Source organism: Myotis yumanensis, unplaced genomic scaffold (assembly GCF_028538775.1).
Source record: "Myotis yumanensis isolate MYYU_CA2020_CCGP unplaced genomic scaffold, mMyoYum1.0.hap1 SCAF_1, whole genome shotgun sequence".
Taxonomy (NCBI): domain Eukaryota; kingdom Metazoa; phylum Chordata; class Mammalia; order Chiroptera; family Vespertilionidae; genus Myotis; species Myotis yumanensis.
In genome coordinates, this window is record NW_027223752.1 from 170,106,830 (window position 1) to 170,127,158 (window position 20,329).

A 20,329-nucleotide genomic window follows, 5' to 3' on the forward strand; every position below is an offset into this window, starting at 1 on the left:
GACCAGGGCTCCTTAAGAAATGGCCCGGGCCTCTCAGGAAGGTTTACATGTTTCTCGTCTACATCCGGGCCCCTCGGCCTTGTCCTCCAATCTCGCATCTCTAAGGCAAAGCTTCTGTTGTGTGGCTCCAATGTGATGGACAGTATTCCCCATGTTAGGGATAAAGCCCAGAGATTAAAAATAGTGCTTCCTGTGGAGCATTTTCATTTGGGATCATTTCTAAATTTGGGTTACCCTTCCTCTGCCTGTGCATTTCTCGACTTTGCACCTCTTTCTTCCATTTAATAGGTATAATATGGACTCTCCTGATCCCCCAACTCCAACCTTGTCTAACCTCGTTTTCCTTCTGGCAAAGCCTAATCAGCCAAGGACAGGATGAGCAATGGTAAAGGAAGCATACAGAGGACCTCAAATTTTTCGGTTTCTTTTTCCATGTGTCTCTGTGATGGCAAAGTGAAAGATTTCAAGGGTCAGAGTGTTTTGGGAAAGAGGCTATTAAATGGGCTTTTTGCCATGATTTTATTCTACGTTAGCCAAGTCCACAAGGGTGGAATTTCAAAGATCCTGAATTTAGATTTCCATCCATGTTAAAGATCTGAATAACACTCAGGCCTTGTCTCCCACTTCCACCCTTAACCAAGTCTCAGGTAAGAGATGATCTAATCGCATTATAATCAGGAAAGCTAACATTTTACCTGTCACTGAATTTCACAGTTTTAATAAGACTAAAGTTAATGGTATAACTGTAGGCATCAGTCACAGGAAAATATGGAAGTTTTAACTTTACAGATGTTGCATACATTTACATTTTATAGATGGAGAAAATGATAGAAAAGCAGTCAGTTTTCCTGCTGCTCTCCCTAACTGTCTGGGTGGGACGATCCACACAGATGGGGGCTCAGTGCCTGGAACAGCATGTCATTTCTTGAAAGCGTGGATGTGAATATATAGGCTGAATTTCCAAATATAATAATCAAAAGCAGCTTCTATAAGGATTAATTAAACCGATTAATTGATGAGCTTTTAAAAGAATGTTAACGGTATAGAGAAACCTCTGATCAATATTTTTCAGAATCACTTTTTAAAAAATAGTCATTCCTATCACTGTTTAGAAGCTAGAAAAACAGCATTTGCGTTTATTCTACTTTGTGGGCACTACACAGTGAAATTAATCAAGCTCACTTGTTTTCAAATAATTTTGGTAGACTCTCTCAGTAACCTGGTAAGCAGAAGAATTTAGTGGTTAATTCTCATGTATTGATTTTGAAAGTCAGACATAGCCTTAAGCATTTATTTTATTTGCAGCAATTGTGCATGAAAATCATACAATGGGAAATCCACTTTCTATTCTAAGCTAGTAAGGTGTTCCTAAGATGTAATTTGATGAAATTATAAGTCTTTTAATGAGGGATACAGGTTGTAGAAATTTATATTAATATGAGATACAGAAAGTTAGGAAAACAATTTTCTCAGGATTACATGCAAATAAGCACTAGATAAGGGAAGGTTTCTGCAAGCTTGATGTGACAATAGTTAGTTCTGGATATGAGAAATTCAGAAAATGGACCAACCACTGAAAAGGCAAATGTGTGATGAACAAATTTGTATTTTCATGGTTATTCCAAGGACAAAAGGAGTAATTTATTAAGGTTAGTGCCTAAAAGAGGCCCCATAACTGCTACAGAGCATTTTACTTTTCTGCTCTTGTTTTCCTTCCATTTTCAAAATGGGAAATAGCTGCTTCAGTGGGAAAGTGCATTGTAAAATGCAAGAATTTCATTTTAAAGAATGCAATTGCTGGGGCATTCAATTTTAGGCATGATATACCCATCTGAAGCAGATGCAATGTCAATAAATTGTGGCAATAATAAAATCTGAAATCCAGAGGGCTGCTTTTTCTTTCATAGTATAGATTTGCTCTGAAGACTGCAAATCCCAGTGCAAGCTTGCTTCACCCAGAAAGCACAGTGTCTGCAGATTCCTGTTTCATTATAATAACCTGAAAATGAGATCACAGGAAATGTATTAGTGAATAATGAATCATCAATTGAAATTGATTAGCTTGCATGAAATCACCCCCATACATAAATCTTTCTAAGGAACAATCACCTTTGGCTTGAAAAATACATGTGTTTATTCTTTCAGAAGAAGAAAATGAAATATTTAAGAGTATTCTGCTTGCTAGACAAATGATTCCTTCAAGTTCCTAATAAGGCTGCTTTAGATTTTTATTTTATTTTAATATAGCTGTTTTTCTTACCTTCCTTAGTGATCTTTTCTGCAACAGAAACCAAATTCCTTTTCAACTTGGAGTCGAGCAGGAGGCTAAGAAAAAAAAAAAAGATAAAGAGCTAGCTACTATCTCTTCATTTTTTAGACTGAGCAAAGAAACATAATAAAGTCATAGTTGCCTTTCACAGTCACACAAAAACAACTTTGTAGCGGCAACTGACAAGACAATTCTCCATCTTAAAAAGAAAGAATCATTGTAAAGCTCAACTTCATCAAAATCCTGAGTTCAAATTTTATTTCCCAGTGTTGGTAATTTGTATTGTTTTCTCTTATCCAAAATCTTACTCCAAAATGACATGTCATGGTTGTACAGTCCTTTAGCTTTTATAGAAGGATCTTCATTTGACAAAGATATTTTCACAAATTCCTGGGCCTAGGTCAGTGATGGCGAACCTTTTGAGCTCGGGTGTCAGCATTTTGAAAAACCCTAACTTAACTCTGGTGCCGTGTCACATATAGAAATTTTTTTTATATTTGCAACCATAGTAAAACAAAGACTTATATTTTTGATATTTATTTTATATATTTAAATGCCATTTAACAAAGAAAAATCAACCAAAAAGATGAGTTCGCGTGTCACCTCTGACACACGTGTCATAGGTTCTCCATCACTGGCCTAGGTGTTACCCCATAATTCTGCTATAGCAGAATGAGTTTAATGAGTCTATACATTATAGACTCATTAGGTCTATAGCCCATTGGTGGGTCACAGAATGATCCAGAAATACAAATACTTCAATCAGTTCTTAAGAGTGAATGGCTTTTATGATCACTTATGATTTATTTGAAACATTAGAGATATTGAGGGTTATTAAATTTGGTACACTAAAATTGGTTTATTATGAGAACTTACCAAGGGCTCTAATTCTGGATTTTAGCAAGAAATCCAGCTGCCAATGACTTGTAGTAACAGTGCACATTTTCTACATTCCATATATATAGGTAGTGGGAATCACAATTTTTATGAAAAAAATTTGAGTTCAGGTCATTATCAGTATTGTCTTGAACTGATCTTGGTTTTCAATTGCTGCTGTTTTTGTTTAGTGTTATTTTTAGTTTCCCATTAGCAATTTATTATTAGTTCATTCTAGAATGTGAAGTAATGCATATTTACATGAACAATATGCTATATTTTCTTCTATAACTAGACATTAAGGACCATGTACATTGTGAGACAAATAGACTGATTATATTCTTATTGCTAAAGATGATGTCTTCATGCCTCCTCTAGGATGTATTTGGTCCATACATGTGGAATTAAGGCACGCTTTGGCCTCAATGCCTTTCTCCTTTGATCAAGTCCCTTCCTTGCTTTTTTTCCAAACAGTTGAGTTCTTTAAATTACTGCTCACGGATTTTGCACACAAATGCTTATGTAACTTATTTTATTCATATTTTAAAAATATTTCAAAGCACAATCAGGATAGAAGGCTCTTATGGTCTTTCTTAACAAAATTCTTGTTTTTTGCATTTTATAAAAATTAAGATAAATACAACCTACCTTATTGCCGAGGGGCATGCTATATAAAGTATTTTCATTGTGGACACTTTCATTACCTAGAAGTACAAACTCTGTTATTATCTCTTTAGTCATTCACACATTTAATAACTCATTTATTCAGCACTTTTAAAAATATGTATATATCCAAAGAGTAAGATATGGGTAAAGAGAACAATTACTAAAGAGAGAAAAGGGCATACCGAAAGGCACCCTTGGCAAGTATGCTATTAATTTCTCCTTCCCATAAAGATTCACTTGGGTAGGACACTGAGGAGTTGCTTCAGCTCAGAAACAGTTAAACACCTTTGAATAACAACCCCCACTTGATTTTTCTTTCTTCCTTTATTTTTCTTTTTCCCATGTACCAGGATTCACCAATAGCAAAATACACTTTTTGAGAAAAATTATTCCTAATACCTCCCGTTGGCACGTTCTACTACCCTCCTGCCTGTAGCACAGGCTTCCTGTTTTCCATCCCAGCCACACTGCTCACTTCTATTGCGTCTCCATTCCCACAGTCAGTGCTTTGGTTCGGTCCATAGACAGTTGCTTCTGATTATCCAACAGCTGCCTCGCTGACCTCTATTTCCTCTCTGCCTTCCCAAGATTCTGCGCACATTCCTCCCCATCACACTAAAGTGAATCACTCAAGTGTTACTCTAATTTCATTGGCTCTACCAATAACTTCCACTCCTCAAACATCAGCTCTTATTTATGTATATCTTTATAGCAATTCCCATGGCAGAATTCTTATCTACATTTTACACATGAGGAAGCTGAGGCCTAAAGAGTTAAATGATTTGCCAAAGGTCACAACTAGTAACTTGTAAAGAGCCAGGTCAGGGAGAGTTCAAAGTACCAGCTTCTTTTACTATATAACAAGGCCCCTAGCAGTGCTAGTCTAAAACTCTCTCACAATTTATTGGTTATCAAGTGGTTTTGCATGTAAATACAAAATCTATGTGAGATGATACGCTGATCTGCCTAATAATATCAGGTTTAATGTGTATTGGAGTTGGTTTACTATGTGTGTTGACTTAGTCCTAAATCCTCCCATACATACGGAACACTTACCATTTGGATGGTGCACGATGGTGAGCTTATCTAGAAAATAAAAAGACAAAAACCATCTACTGGGTTTGATATAATATTTATTCTAAGCTTTCTTCTTTATGTTGTTTTTATTGTTACTTATCTTTAAGGTGAGCATGAAATTTCACAATCTGATTTAAAAAATACTAACCTCCATCCACTAAGTGTGAGAAACCATGTCTTTTATTACCTGTATCTTTTCTTCCTCTTGGTGCTTGTCCCAAGGTATTATGATTTTAGATATGTTTGACACTTAATAAAAGCTTGCTGTTCTGCTTTAATAGTCTTTTAGCATGGGCTACTCCATTCTTTTTTTGAAATTAACATTAGTCAGTAATAATTGCATATAGTACAATTCAAACATTTTTAAGAGTATAATTTTGACAAACTTATATAGCCAGTTAGGAAAGGGAACATTTTTCTCCCCTTACATCAATCCTCACCCCACCAATATTTCTGATAGCCCCTGACCTGATTTCTATCTTTAGTAGATTAGTTTTATCTAGAATTTCAGAGCATACTTCTGTGTCTAGCATCTTTCACTCAGTATAATATCTGTGATTGTTTTTATATTTTTCCTATTTTGTATGTTATAACACCCAACTTAAGTGTAGGCCTACTCTCACTGAGGGCCTAGAAAAGATATGGGGCTCTCTGTAAGTCAACGCTGAAAAAAGCACAAAGCCAAGCTTACATAAGTTCACGTCAGTAATCAAACTCTCTGCTAAAACCAGAATCACACACATCGGAAGAATATTACAGAATTCAGAATATACAGCAGATTATCTATAATGTACAGTACTTATTTTTTTAAAGGCAGAGATATGAAAAAACTGAAAAATATAAATCATAGAAAAGCAAATGAAAACCATCAATAAAAACCTGAGATGATCCCATTGTTGACTTTAGCAGACTTTGCTGTAGTTCTGATAAACATAGTTAACTTCATAAAAAATATGGTTTTAAGGAGTGAATAAATAGGAAATCTCAGCAAAACATTTAAACTATATAAAATAACTAAATAGAAATTATATAAATTAAAATTATAATAAAAGAAATAAAAAATTTATAAGATGAGCTTATCAGAAGATTGGATATAACAGAGAGTCAATAAAGTTGAAGACAAAACAATAGAAGTTATTCAATATGATGAACAGGAAGATAAAAATGGTTAAAAAGAACAGAGCCTCAGAGACATGTATGTAGAACAATGTAACACAGTGTAGCATGAATATAATTAGAGTCCCAGAGGAGACAAGAGTGAGTTTTGGAGAAAACATTTAAAAAAAATAATGGCCAAAACTTTTGCCAAATTTAATGTAAACCATCTCCATACAGTTTCAAGGACTTAAAAAAAAACTCCAAATAGCGTAACTGTTAAGAGGACTCCATATAGGCAACTATAGTCAGACTACTTCAAACCAAAATAAAGAGATATTTTTGAAAGTAGCCAGAGAAAATAGTCACATTTCATATAGAGGAGAAAGGATAGAAATACTCACTAATTTCTCAACAGAAATAGTGGAGGACTAAATAGAATGTAATAATATCATTGAAGTGCTGAAAATAAAAATGACCACTTAGAATTGTAAATCCAGAGAAAATGTCCTTCAAACATTTGTTGAAATAAAGACATTTTCAGATAAATAAAATCAGAGAATTTACAGACAGCAAAATTGTAATATTATAAATGCTGAAAACGTTATATAGGGTGAGGGGATATTGGAAGCAGAAAATTATACATAGCAGGTAGATGTAAATATATTAGGGTGTTTTTTTTCTGTGTTCCATGTGGATCTTATAGCGGCTTGGTTTTAGACTTTGTTATGGTGGGTCTACAGTGGGTCCCACTCTAAGTCGTGGTCCTTACACCTTACATTTTGTGGCATCACAGCAGAATGCCAGGTATTTTAACAAAGTGTTTCCACTGTGTCTGGGCAGGAACTCACATATCCAGTATGGCTTTTTTCTAACTCCACTTAAATTCTAGAGTCTGCTCTGCATTCAGTGCCCTAGAAACTGTTATGCCCAGATTTCAAGATCCCCAAGAAACCAACATCAGGGAGCCAGCCAGTCCAATGCAAAAGCATAAGAGTCTGTATTTCAAGCTAGCTTGAGCTCCCCGTCCACCAGACTCACCGACACAATGGCAAGCCAAGTGGCCGAGAGAGAGAACCCTGCGTAGAGACGGGTCTTATAGGGGGGGTTGGAGTAAGGGGAGGAGAAAGGACTGTGCTCTGCCGATTGGCCAGGCGCAAGTCGGTGTCTTGTTCCTGGGTGTGGCTAGCAGAGTCCCAGACCTCGGGGAAGAAGCCCCCTGCCAAGCACGCGGCCAAGGCAAGATGGAGGACGCAGCCCTTACCCTGAGGCAAGATGGAGGGCCTAGCCCTCGCCCTTTCAGAAACTGCTATCTTGTGTGCCTCGAGTGGTCTTGCTCTGCATGTGCACAGAGTTCATCTCTCAGCCACAGCCCAGTGGAGTCCCTCGTGCTCTCTGAGGCTACCTCTACACAGCTACTGCTACAGTGACCCACCGCACACACTCCCTGGTCTTGGATCTTTGTCTCCTCAGTTTAATGGGAATGCCTTGTTTTGCATAGTTTGTAGTCAGGAAATTAGTCTCTGGGAATTATGGGAACGACTACAGAAGTTTTGCTTGTCTCTGGGATTCTACTTTTAGGTTTTCTGTTGTCCACTTCCTGAAAGCAGTTGTCTCATATTTTTGCCCAGTATTAGTGTTCTCTACAGTGGGACAATTTGTTTGCTACTACTTACTCCACTTTGGCTGGAAGGAGAACTAGTAGATTTCTAATTAGGACATCAATGATTAAAAGCATCAACTTTGGATTCAAACAGAAATAGATTTTAGTTTCTAATCTATGTGTCTTCGGGTGTCTTAGTGTTTCAGAGTATTAGCTTCCGTATTTATAAATTGGAACTAATGCCTACCTAAAAAGGTTATTACAGGAAATTAATAAGGTCATGTTAGGTGTATAGTAGATAGTCAATAAATATTAGCTACTACTACTACTTAATGGTCCTTAGTAAAATTATTTATATATTTTGTAATTTTATACTTTGTTAAAATTTTCACCTCATCCCACATTAGAATGGAAGTTTATAGAACTTTAGTTATCTGTAAATTGTTTATGAACTTAATTATTTTAGACAGTATTTCTTTTTTAGAAAACATTTCTAAGAGAGCTAGAAGAATTCTCTATGGAAAAGTAGATTAACAAACCAATAATATGAAAAGGGTGACTTTTAACAGGGAGACTTTCAACATGAAGCACTAGCTAAAAGCTATGCAATATTGCTGAAAATGGAAGAGATGAAAGCTTGCAAGCTTTGCTAGTGGTTGTTAGTTTTTAATTATCTGGCAGGAGCAGGGACTTGGGAAAAGAGTGGTCAGGTAGTAAGAATATATTTATTTTCAACTTTGGAATGTGTTGTTTATCTTTGGAGAGGATTCACCATCTTAACAATGTTTGATTTGTGTTGACATTAAGATGAGTGTTGTTTGTTTGTTTTTTGTTTTGCCCTGAGAGCAACTGTTAAATATTAGCAAGGGGAATCTGCATTGCCAAGAAGCAGGCTAGCTGCAGGGGGAGGCAACAGGAAATTTCAATTTAAAATGATCCACATGTGGACAGTTGTGAGAACTGACTATACTGAGACTATTCTACTTATTAAAAAAGTATGACGCATTAAAAATTTAAAACTCTGTATAATGGCTCATGTAAAAGAAACTGGAGCAAAATCATCTTGTTTTCAACTTACATCGAAATCAAAGGAAAAAGGGTAACTGGCACTTACTGAATGTCCACTATGGGTCAGAGAAGGTGAAAGCATTTAATATGTGAACTTATTAAATCACTTTCAGATATGTGTACTTGTTCCTGTTTTGCAGACAAGGAACCTGAGTACCAGGGATTAGAGGCATTGTCTGGTCACACAGCTGAAAAGTGATGGAGTGTGGTTATGAAGTCAGGACTGCTTGACTCCAAAGTCCTTGTATTTTCCACTTCATCACACTATCATTTTTGAATAATAGGCAAGTTGTACTTACCATAGACATTTGCTTCTTCTGGCCTCTTCCCAATAATGCAATCCCGTAGTTGGCGTAGTTTTTCCTAAATGAGGGAACAACCAGGAAACAGAAATCAAGATTTACCCAAATGTTCATGGGTCAAGATGAAACACCAACTACTATATCCAATTATAGAGGCCTGATGCACGAAATTCATGCAAGGGGCTTGGCCCTCACAGCCCCGGGCCTCACAGCCCAGGGCAGCTGCCTTGGCCCTCGCAGCCCTGGCTTTTTCATCCAGAAGGTGGTCCGGAAGGTTATCCGGATGGTCGTTCTGCTCTTTGGTCTAATTAGCATATTAGCTCTTTATTATATAGGATTTATTTATTTATTTACTTATTTATGTTTTTATTGACTTCAGAGAGGAAGAGAGAGGGAGAGAGATAGAAACATCAATGATGAAAATCACTGATCGGCCACCTCCTGCACGCCCCCTACTGGAGATGGAGCCTGAAACCTGGACATGTGCCCTGACCGGGAATCAAACCATGACCTCCTGGTTCATGGGTCGTCACTCAATCACTGAACCACACCAGCTGGGCTATCCTTGAAACTTCGCATGTATTATTTTACTTAATCCTCATTAATCTATGAAGTAGATAAAAATGTCATCATCTCATTTTACACATGTGGAAACTGTGATATAGTAAGGTTAAGTAACTTTCCCCAAATCACACAGTTATATAAGTGGTAGAGTCAGGAATCGAACCGACAACCCAGATCTTTTGGGAGCTGTTTTACTAATCTAACACTGAAAGGGTGTACATTGGCTATTTGGTGACCAAAAGCAGGACAGTGACACAATGGTGACTTGCCGCTGCCAGAGCTGACAGGTTCTGTAGTACACACTCCTTCCCAGGAATCCTTTCTAAGAACTATGGACTCAGAAGCAAAGGAAACATAACTGGATTCCCCTTGCTAGCTAACTTGTGATCTTTCTCTGCTTTCCAAGTACTCTGCATTGAACTTTGATTCTACAATATAAAATAAGCTAACAATCAAAAACTCCCTTTCAGCAGAAAACGTAAGAGCAGCACTTTTTCTTAGGGGTTTCCCCTAAAACCTAAAAAAATCACGTTTCCTAAATAAAGAGTTGTTTTCATTCCCTTACAGGTACTCTCCTAAGAGTGGAGCAAATGTTCTTCAGGCGCTCAGTGAACATGAGCAGGAGTGAGGAGAGCGAAAGACAAGGCTTTTATCTTTACAACCATCTCATCCAGAAACTCTTCTATTATTAACTCTGTGTTTGTGTCATTTTTCCTGTTAGCTTCCTAAGATAATTCCTCTGTCAATAATAATATGGCTTTATAATTATCTCTGATAGATTCACCCTGAGGGTACAAACAAATATTTTTTTTAAATGACAAAAGTAATAATGAAAAGTGGGACTGACTGTGGGTCTGGGTATGTTAAAAAAATTGAAGAATTCTTTTATTGTTCTGACTGTTGTCCAGGTCGTTATATTAAGGACTAAGAAACCATAGGGGAAAAGCTCCTCAACATTGGTTTTGGCAACTTTTTTCGGATATGACACCCTAGATCACAAGCAATAAAAATAAAAATAAACAGGAGTGACTACATCAACCTGAAAAGCTTCTACACAACAAAAGAAACCATTAACAAAATTAAAAGATAACCTATAGAATGGGAAAAAATATTTGCAAATCCTATATCTGATAAGATGTTAATATCCAAAATACACAAAGAACTCATATAACTCAATAGGAAAAGAACAAATAATCTGGTTAAAAATGGGCAGCAGAAGTGAAATATCTATTCATGACACACAAATAACAAACATATATATGAAAAGATCCTCACAATCACTAATTACAAGGGAAATACAAGTCAAAACCACAATGAGATATCACCTCACTCCTGTTACAATGGCTATAATAAAAAAGACAAGAGATAACGGTGTTAGAAGGATGTGAAGAAAGGGAACCCTGAGTACTGTTGAAGGGAATATAAATTGGTTCAGTCACTAAGGAAAATAGTACATATGTTCTTGAAAAATTAAAAATACAACTACCATTTAATTCATCAAACTCACTTCTGAGTATATATCAGAAGGAAGTGAAAGTAGGATTTTAAAGAGGTATCTGCACTCCCATGCTCACTACAGCATTATTCACAAATGCCAAGATATGGAAACAACTCAAGTGTCAATGGATGAATGGATAAAGAAGATGTGATATAAACATATGATATATTATATGTTTAATGAATCTTCTTCAGCCATGAGAAAAAAAGTTGGGCATACCTTTAAGGCATTATGCTAAGTAAAAAATGTCAGAGGAAGAAAGATAAATACTGTTTCATATCACTTATGTTGAATCTTAAAATGTCAAACTCATAGAAAGAGAGTAAAATGGTGGTTAGCAGGGACTGGGGGAGTAGGCGATAAGATGTTGGTCAAAGGGTATAAACTTTCAGCTATAAGATAAGTTATGGGGATCTAATGTATAGCACAGTGATTACAGTAAACAACACTGTATTATACATTTAAAAGTTGCTAAGAAAGTAGATAATAAACGTTCTCACTCTTCCCCCCCCCCCTCCCCCCCCATGGTAATTATGTGATGATGGAAATGTTAGCTAGCACTATCATGGTAATCATTTGACAATATGTAAGTATCAAATCAATACTTTGAACGCTTTAATATTATACAATATTATATCAATTATATCTCAATACAGCTAAACAAAAAGTACTGACTGATACCTCAAACAATATTCCATCAGAATTGTCAAACTTTTGGATCTTATGGAAAGTAGCCTTAGTGTCTCTTTTTGAATACACAGGTTATTTTGTTTTGTTTTATTTTGTTTTGCATAAAGACTAACCATATTCATTATTCTATTGTTGCTTCATACTAGGTAAGCCAAATCAGTCTCAAAGTAATGAGTATTGATCACCATAAATTCTTTCTAAAACAACATTAAATGGAAATAGCTAAGTGTTTAATAAAACAACTAGTGAAGTCCTTTCCAAGAAGGTATTTAGGTTGGACTACTCTAAATTGTAAACTTTATTACTGAAGGGTCAAAGGAGGTTGAAATACAACTGACTTATTTCAACAAAATTCATATAACTTAGCATTTCCAGGAAAGTAATTGGTATGTCTGCACTTCAGCATATTTTACCTGTTTCAGGACAAAGGGATGTTTGATGGTGGTGGTACTGGCTCAGATTGAGAAGCATAAACAATGATCAGTTATAAAACTCGACAATCAGCGTTCCTTACATTTGTGTGGCAAAGTCACTGCCCTTGCTTAGCACTGCAAAGCCTGGACCACGTCTAACCACCGACCCACAGCTAGAGCTGCCCCTGGAGACAGATGGGTTCTGACATGGGGTCATCTCATTGTACTGGGAAGTCCCTTTGCCTAAACTATGCCCTGCGGATAGGCCGTATTGTTTATATTGTTTTCATGAGCATTGTTTTAAAATAAAAACGGATCCCTTAGGAAAGACAGTGTATTAAGTTATTAGGGATTATTTGTACTTTGGTCTAACTAATTAAATGTGTTTCATCAAATCCCTGCCTGACAACTGGTTTCTAAGACACTGGGGCTTTCTGTGATGAGAAGACAAAAACCATTGGAATGTTTTGGACATAGGAAGGCCTGTGGGATACATAGGGTAAGATCCTGATACCCTCACTGAGGAATGCCCTGGGGTATATATAGTGTATTTTGTTTTCATTCTCATCACTGATCATCTATTCCAATCCCTTCTCAGGATGTAAATTATATTTATAGAAGACAAGACGAGACTTACCTGAAGTTAATGCTCATGGCAGCTTAAAGAGAAGAGAAGATAATACTACATTGCATTTAGGACTACTGCCTGATATGATTTCAGTCATTCTCTTGTTTCAAGTCTGGTCTAAATACTACTCTTCTGCATGTTGAACACATGTTCATGTATGGATGAGTCACCCTAATTTAATCAATGAGATTCATAAAGCATTCACTATATGGTACTAACGACAGCCTTAGAAGCTGGTTAGGTATTAGCTCTAACCCATTGTATCTCGGGACTGAATTCACCAGTGGTTTGTACAATTGTGGTCTGGATATTTTCAACTTTTAATTGGTAGTTTGAACACATCTACTTTTTGTGGCCATTTGAAAACAATCAAACAGTTGCCTGTATTTCTTGTGAAGACTCAACATTTACAAAGAGGCTTGGAGCTCTGTCCATGGGGGAATGTTCCAGAAGGGACTGGGGACAACATTACCTGCTGGATCATTTCCAGGCCTGTCTTTCCCATCTGCCAGTGTTTAAATTTCTCAAGGGCTTGGTCCACAGACAGTTTCCCGTTCTTCACTTTCTCCTGCAGGAGGATGAGTTCGTCTTGCCCAGCAGCCAGGCAGCACCTCAAAGTGGGAAAGGCCTGGCTCTCCGTCCGAGGTCTCTCTGCAATATCAGGGTAGGGTGTTTCAACAAGAGGTCAGTCTATGACACTGGAAAGGAAAAACTCTAAGAAACAGGCAGCTTGAGTTTCTTGTTCTTACTGGTCTAGGAGTAGAGACAGAATAAATCAGTAGACATTGTTAGTGATTTTTTTTCTAAGGATGGTGGTGCCTGGCACGTAGAGTCATGGTTAAAAATAATGTGTTGCATCTCTGAAAAGAAAGAGGAGAGGAAAAACAGTAGCAAAAGTTCTACCCCGCACTAGCCGTGGGTAGTGCCAACTACATGATCTTTTTGTGAGGATTCCTTTAAAAATGTGCACAAAAATACTTAGCATAGTGCCTGCCACATGGTATGCTAAGTAGATGTTAACATTATTATTAAAACTACATATTTGTGGAATAAACATAATCTTTTCAGCTTTGGGAAAAGAGATCTCAACCAAGTTCCTAATGTCACCGAGAGGGTTAGGATCATTTGAAAGTCTCTTCCTGAAATATTTTAAAATAAATAATTGCTCGTCATTTTGTAGTGAACTGCTTTCTTTTTAAGAGTTTATTTTTGGAGCAGCCCAGGTATTCACACAAAAAAAGTTAGATGGTTCGATTTTTTGTGTGTGGCTGCTAATGCCTCACCAGAGGCTGGCCGCAAGTGCAGAGGGAGCACACTGCAGCCATGGGGGACTTCAGTGTCTTATTTGTCCCACGTGGTGTTTGAAGATACACGGGAACCACCTGCATGGCTTTGGGACGATTACGTGCTCTCCTGGCTCCCCATCCCTGTCACTCCCGACACTCACTGGATGGATCACACATGTGCTACCTGCCTGGCTACAGAACTCATTTCAGTTTGTAGCTTCTCATTCATATATTTCTATGAAGTCCAACATACTTACTGACTTATCCCAGGAGGGGCTGGTAACTCTGCAGCAGCAGCAGCAGCACACGTGTTGTGTACTGTCAAATCTAAATATGCCCATAAAGTCTAGAAGCAGAGAATAGGTAGTCCTACCCCCGTGTACTAATGAGCTGTCCCTGGAGAAATCACTCCTTACTGGGGTCCCTTATTCAAGAAAGAAATAGATCAAGGAGACTGTCTCCAGAGCATACAGACAAGGGCAGGGAGACAGCGAGGGCATTAAAATTCGATAGGAATAAAGATTCTTTGACAGTGTCGGGATTGGTTAGTCTGGAAAAGGGAATTTTCTTTGAGCACTTGACGGCAGGTTTAAGTATGTGAAGAGGACTTGGGCCTCCGGGCAGTCTTGGAAGGACTTCTGATGTCGCTCTCAGTTTTGAAAAGAACTCACTCTAGCAGGGCATCTGGGAACAGGGATTCAGAGAGGGTTTCTTTCTGGAAAGATTCACACGCACCTAAAAATGCTCCATGGCCCATAATTCCCACGGGACTTCCTTGGCTTGTCTCTTCTCTTCACAAGTTCTATTTCCCCAGAACTAACAAGATGTCAACAGATTCTGTACTCTAAACCTATTCTTTCAGGGATGATGAAGCATGAAATCCCAGGGGAATTGGAGCTGCTCAAGTCAGCCAGAGGGCTCACTGGTTCAGCAGCCAAAAGCACAGATAACAATTGAGGTCTTGCTCCTTGTACCGTGTGCTTTTTATAGGTCTCCACACTCCAATTCAATTCATGAGGTGCAGTTTGCTGGAGAATTTTACCTGCCATTCCTGCCAGCGTGTGGAGGGTTAGCAACATCGTTTAACAGCTATGCCGTTTAACTAGAACCTCGCTTCCTTCATCTCTTCGCCTAAGTGTGAATCCATTTTTATCTCAAGTAACCCATGCAGCTGAATTTTCTGCTTTTTGTGGAAGTTGTCACAAGAAAAGTCTTCCCAGAAAACTGTACCAACTTCATTTTTGCTATATGTGCGGATTTAGCTTAACTAAAAAAGAAATAATGAATCCTTTTAATAATATTCATTTCAATCACCCCTTCATATTTCAAATTTTAGCTACTAAGTTAAAAGTAAGATGACTCTTTTTTGGGGGGAAGAGAGATTCAATTCTGTATAGTTGTGCAGAGAGAACAACATAACAAGTCAGGAGTAGCGGAAGTTCTATGTACCAAGTCCTGGAAGTGGGGTGTTCACAACTAGACTGATTTTCCATACATCTGCTTTTACCTTTATTTTCACATGGAGATGAAAATAAATTATGTGATAGATTTATCAACAGATGAAAGAAAATTGTTTGATAAATTTCTATTAGGCATGGTAAGTTGCAAAGGAAAATGATTTAGGCACTTTACTAGGTTTCTACCTAAAGGTAGACTAGTCAAGCCAAGATGTACAACCTGTATTTTTAGGTAGGGTGTGCAAAATTGCTTTCTTGTATTTAGATCACTATTTTATGGAGGATGGAAGGATTTTTTCTTTCCTCCCCAATTTTATACGTATTGTTAATTTTCAGAAGCATTAGCATGAATTTAACATGCTTTTCCGTGAAAAGCATTAGTCAGGCGATGAAGTGTACATACTGCAGACTCTCGGTCTCTTATTGTAAAAGCTTCAAGACAAACTGTAGTTTCTAAAGTGTTTTTAAAAATTGCTTCTTGGCCTTTTGGCTATGATCAAGTGTAAACTTTTAGTTTCTTTTGGATTATTCTCTCTACAACATATCCCATTTGAGCAAAGGTAGGTCATATAAACATTAAGAAACCCACTGTGGTGAGTATATACATCAATAGATTAGGTAAGAAAGAAAATTGGGCTTTTCATTAAGATTCTATTTACTCAGTGACTTGCTAGAAGAATATGTTTTTACTGAAATTTGGAAAGGAAACAACTTGATTGCCCAACAACAAGGAATGTAAAATATAAAATATTTGCTTAATAAATATTAGGTAATTATTAAAATAACTAGAGGCCTGGTGCACAAATTTGTGCATGGGTGAGTCCAGCTGGTCCTCCCCAATTAGGGCAGATTGGGGCGGGCCAGCTTGGGGGAGGGGACATGGGAGGTTGGCTGGCTGGCCCTGCCCCTGTTCGGGGTGGGGCTCTATAGGGGCCGCAGTGTGCGTCAAAGCACCTGGTAATTCTGGCCTTCTGGTCACTTGGCTTTTATATATATAGAAGATAGCAATAACTAAAAAGACCATGTGGCAACATAAAAGTGCATATTATGTAATGATAAGTACAAAAGCAGGATAAAAATTGTATATAGAGTAAAATTTTAACAATATCAATGTTGTGTATATAATAAAGCATGGGAGACCATTTTTAAAGATGATATCAGTTGCAGTTGCTCTATTGTGATGGTATCAGAAGTGATAACTTTTTTTTTTTTCTAATTTCCAGCACTATAATACGATGTTGTTTTCACAATAAAAAAATCTCCCACTTTGCTAATGGGTTTACCCATGGAATCCAAGCCAGATAGAATACACCTTATCATACTGTACCATCTTACCAAATTATTTTGGGAGCAATTGGAAAGAACTTGTCAATAACGGGACTGGGAGAATCAGTGACCAAGATTTAAAGCTGAAGTTACTATTTGTTTCACAGCCAGGGCATGGGCAGGTAAATAAGCTCAGGTCCACATGTACAGACTAACAAATACCAGGAATGCCGACTTGTTGGTAAGTTCCAAGCGAGTCTCCACATTTCCTTAACGTGGGGCTGCACATTAACAAAGAGCCTGTCCTTGACTAAACTTCAGTCTGGCCTGACCAAGTCCTTTTCCAAAGGACACTCACCTTTTGTACTTTCATGTTTATCTTTGTGTTGCCTAATTTTCACAAGAATCATGCAAAGACAGAATCTCCCCTTCCTGATATCTGATCAGCTAAAATATTTGATCAGTTTCCTTATCTTCCATCATCCCCCAGGTAATGTCTGATCACCTGCCAGCCTTCAGCAGGAACCCTACTGGGTCAATTTAGCCAGAATCCCTCTTAATGGTGATGTTTCCTCTTAGTAATTTTCCATCCATTCCCTGTTCCTTCCACACACTCTACTGCTTGGCTATAAACCTTTCTATACTCAGATATGAGACCAATGTCTCCTCTACTGCAAAACCACTCTGCAGTGGTCCCTATAGGTAAACCATCGTCCTTCTTACTGTTTTGACAAGCATCCAAATAATATTTTCATTGAGAATTATCTTTGAACATGACCTTTTTTTACCACTTAGAAAATAAAGTACTAAAAGACAAAATGACTATCACTTAGTGTTAGTGTTAGAAACATTTTAGTGTTTCTCCCTTTTTTTAAAAACCCTCCCCCGAGGATATTTTTCCCATTGGTTTCTAGATAAAGATTGGAGGGGAGGGGGAGAGACAGAGAGAGAGAAACAGCAATGTGAGAGCCAGACACATCAGTTGGTTGCTTACTGGGGCTGGGGAACCTGCAACTGAGGCACGTGCCCTTGACTGGGAATCGAACCCAAGACCCTTTGGTCCACAGGCCAATGCTCTAACCACTGAGAAAACTGTCCAGGGCTAGTGTTTCTCCTGTTTAATTGTACATTTCTTTTATTTTCCTAAATTGGGCTGATATGTTTCCTGCTCTTTTTTCTATTCATATAACCTAAGAATATTTCCATGCCACTAAGTATCCTTTGAAATGTGTTTTAGGGGCTATATCTCAAAGTTTGTATAGTTAATACAGTTTTTAAGCATTCTGCTACTGTTGCTATTTTTTATTCTTTCTACAATTATGTATTATTGTTACTTAAAAGTCTTTTACATAAATCATTGGTTGTTATGATGTTAATTGTCTTAGAATAGACTCCTAAAAGTGTAATTTTTTAGTTTAAACACTTGTAAAGGTATTAATACTTAAAGCCAATCTGCTTTCCTGGAAATGAGTTGCTATATTCAATCTCACTGAGATGATGGAGTGCCTGCCTTATTGCACTTTTGGTAATATTTTGCATTATTTAACTAAAAAAAGCACAAAATCTTAATAATTTTATAACCTAAACCTTTCTTTCACTGTTAGTGAATGTCATATCAATATAACACTAAGCACTATGTAAACACTGCAGAAGTAACAGACTAAAATTACATGTATGGCAGGAGGTGCTGCATTAATCTTTTTATTTTTCTAAATGATTGCCTGATCTCAGCTCTGTTTATCTATCTATCTATCTATCTATCTATCTATCTATCTATCTTCATCATCATCATCATCTATCTATCATCTATCATCCAATTTTCCTTGTGAATTTAGAAGCAGTCTTCCGAACTGTTGTCTCCCCCCCAAAATATAAATCCTTTCAATTTTTTAAAAATGATTGGGATTTTCTTAAATGTATAAATCATTTTAGGAAGAATTTAGACTATCTATCTATGCAGAGAAATGATGTTCCTCTTTCCTAGTGGGAACTTTTTGTGTTTTCAATGTATACAAATATGTTTTCTTTATCTTGTTCCTAGCCTTAAGGAGAATAGCTCTACCCTTGAACTAGTAAGATATTCCTAACCATGCTAAGAAATCATCCTTCTTTTTATTCTGTAATATTTTTAAAAATTATGAATAGTTAAACACTAATGGTTTATGTCTTTTTCATCATTAACTGAAATTATCATGTATTCTTTCTTAATGAAATAACTAGCATATTAAATTAATATTTCTACTACATGGGATGGTTCATATAATAGAAAAAAATCTTTTACTTGAGTTTGAAATAACTCAGTGGCAAAACTCGTCCCTGATAATCTTTTGAGTTAAAATATTCCTTAGTTATTAATCTAGCAATATTTTTAAAAATTCCTTTTATTACCTGACATAGAATTTAAAGTATAATTTAAGTGTATTTATTTTTAAAGAACATTTTATTATTCAGAGCAGTTTTAAATTCATATTAAACTTGAAAAGAAAGCGGTAATCAACCTATGGGTCATGAACAATGAAAATACATCCTGCATATCAGATATTTACATTTTGATTCATAACAGTAGCAAAATTACAGTTATGAAGTAGCAATGAAAATAATTTTATGGTTGGGGGTCACCACAACATGAGGAACTGTATTAAAGGGTCACGGCATTAGGAAGGTTGAGAAGCACTGGTTCCCATCTACCTACTGCCCCCAACTCATGCATAGCCTCCCCTATTATTAACATCCCCCCATCAGAGTGGCATATTTGCTACAATTGATAAACTTATATTAACACATCATTATTACCTGACATAATTTTGTGAATTAGTATTTCTCTTTAAAATGTCATATACTTTCATATCCAAGAAAAAAATAATTCCTTTGATTCTATATACTTTTCATGGTCCATTTTTTTCAATTTGTGTTTTCTCTTGATTAGATTTGCCAGAGGACTTGCTAATTTCCTCTTTTTAAAAATAAACTTTTAGATTTAGTCAGCATTTATTGTGTTTTCACATGTGAAATCTTCAAATTCTACCATTATTTTTCAATTTTTATTATATTTATTAGAGGCCTGATGCACAAAATTTGTGCATGGGAGTGTATGTCCCTCAGCCCAGCTTGCACCCTCTCCCTATCTGGGACCCCTCGAGGGATGTCCGACTGCCCATTTAGGCCAGATCCCCCCCCAACTGTTCTCCCCTGCAGGCCTGGTCTCCTCCAACTGTCCTCCCCTGCAGGCCTGGTTGCCCCCAACTGCCCTCTCCTGTAGGCCTGGTCCCCCCAACTGCCCTCCCCTGCAGGCCTGGTTCCCCCCCAACTGCCCTCCCCTGCAGGCCTGGTCCCCCCAACTGCCCTCCCCTGCAGGCCTGGTCACCCCCAACTGCCCTCCCCTGCAGGCCCTATTGCCCCCAACTGCCCTCCCCTGCAGGCCTGGGTCCCCCCAACTGTCCTCCCCTACAGGTCTGGTCCCCCCCCCACAACTGCCCTCCCTTGGAGGCCTGGGTCCCCCACAACTGCCATCCTCTGCAGGCAATCTTGTGGTGGCCATGTTGTATCCACATGGGGGTGGCCATCTTGTGTG

At 37.5% G+C, this 20,329-nt stretch overlaps 1 protein-coding gene across 2 annotated transcripts in view; it reads right to left on the reverse strand.

Moving 5' to 3' along the window:
- Positions 1 to 1,277: 1,277 nt before the first annotated feature.
- BANK1 (B cell scaffold protein with ankyrin repeats 1) overlaps positions 1,278 to 20,329 on the reverse strand; it is a 330,602-nt gene continuing 311,550 nt past the window's right edge. For both annotated transcript variants that reach the window (XM_070392081.1, XM_070392074.1), the window contains exons 12-17: positions 13,222 to 13,400; positions 8,954 to 9,017; positions 4,868 to 4,897; positions 3,794 to 3,849; positions 2,261 to 2,325; positions 1,278 to 1,999 (exon numbers count right to left, since the gene is read on the reverse strand). In XM_070392081.1, the coding sequence (XP_070248182.1) occupies positions 2,266 to 2,325; positions 3,794 to 3,849; positions 4,868 to 4,897; positions 8,954 to 9,017; positions 13,222 to 13,400 (389 nt within the window). In that variant the 3' untranslated portion in view covers positions 1,278 to 1,999; positions 2,261 to 2,265. The remainder of the gene's footprint in view (positions 2,000 to 2,260; positions 2,326 to 3,793; positions 3,850 to 4,867; positions 4,898 to 8,953; positions 9,018 to 13,221; positions 13,401 to 20,329) is intronic.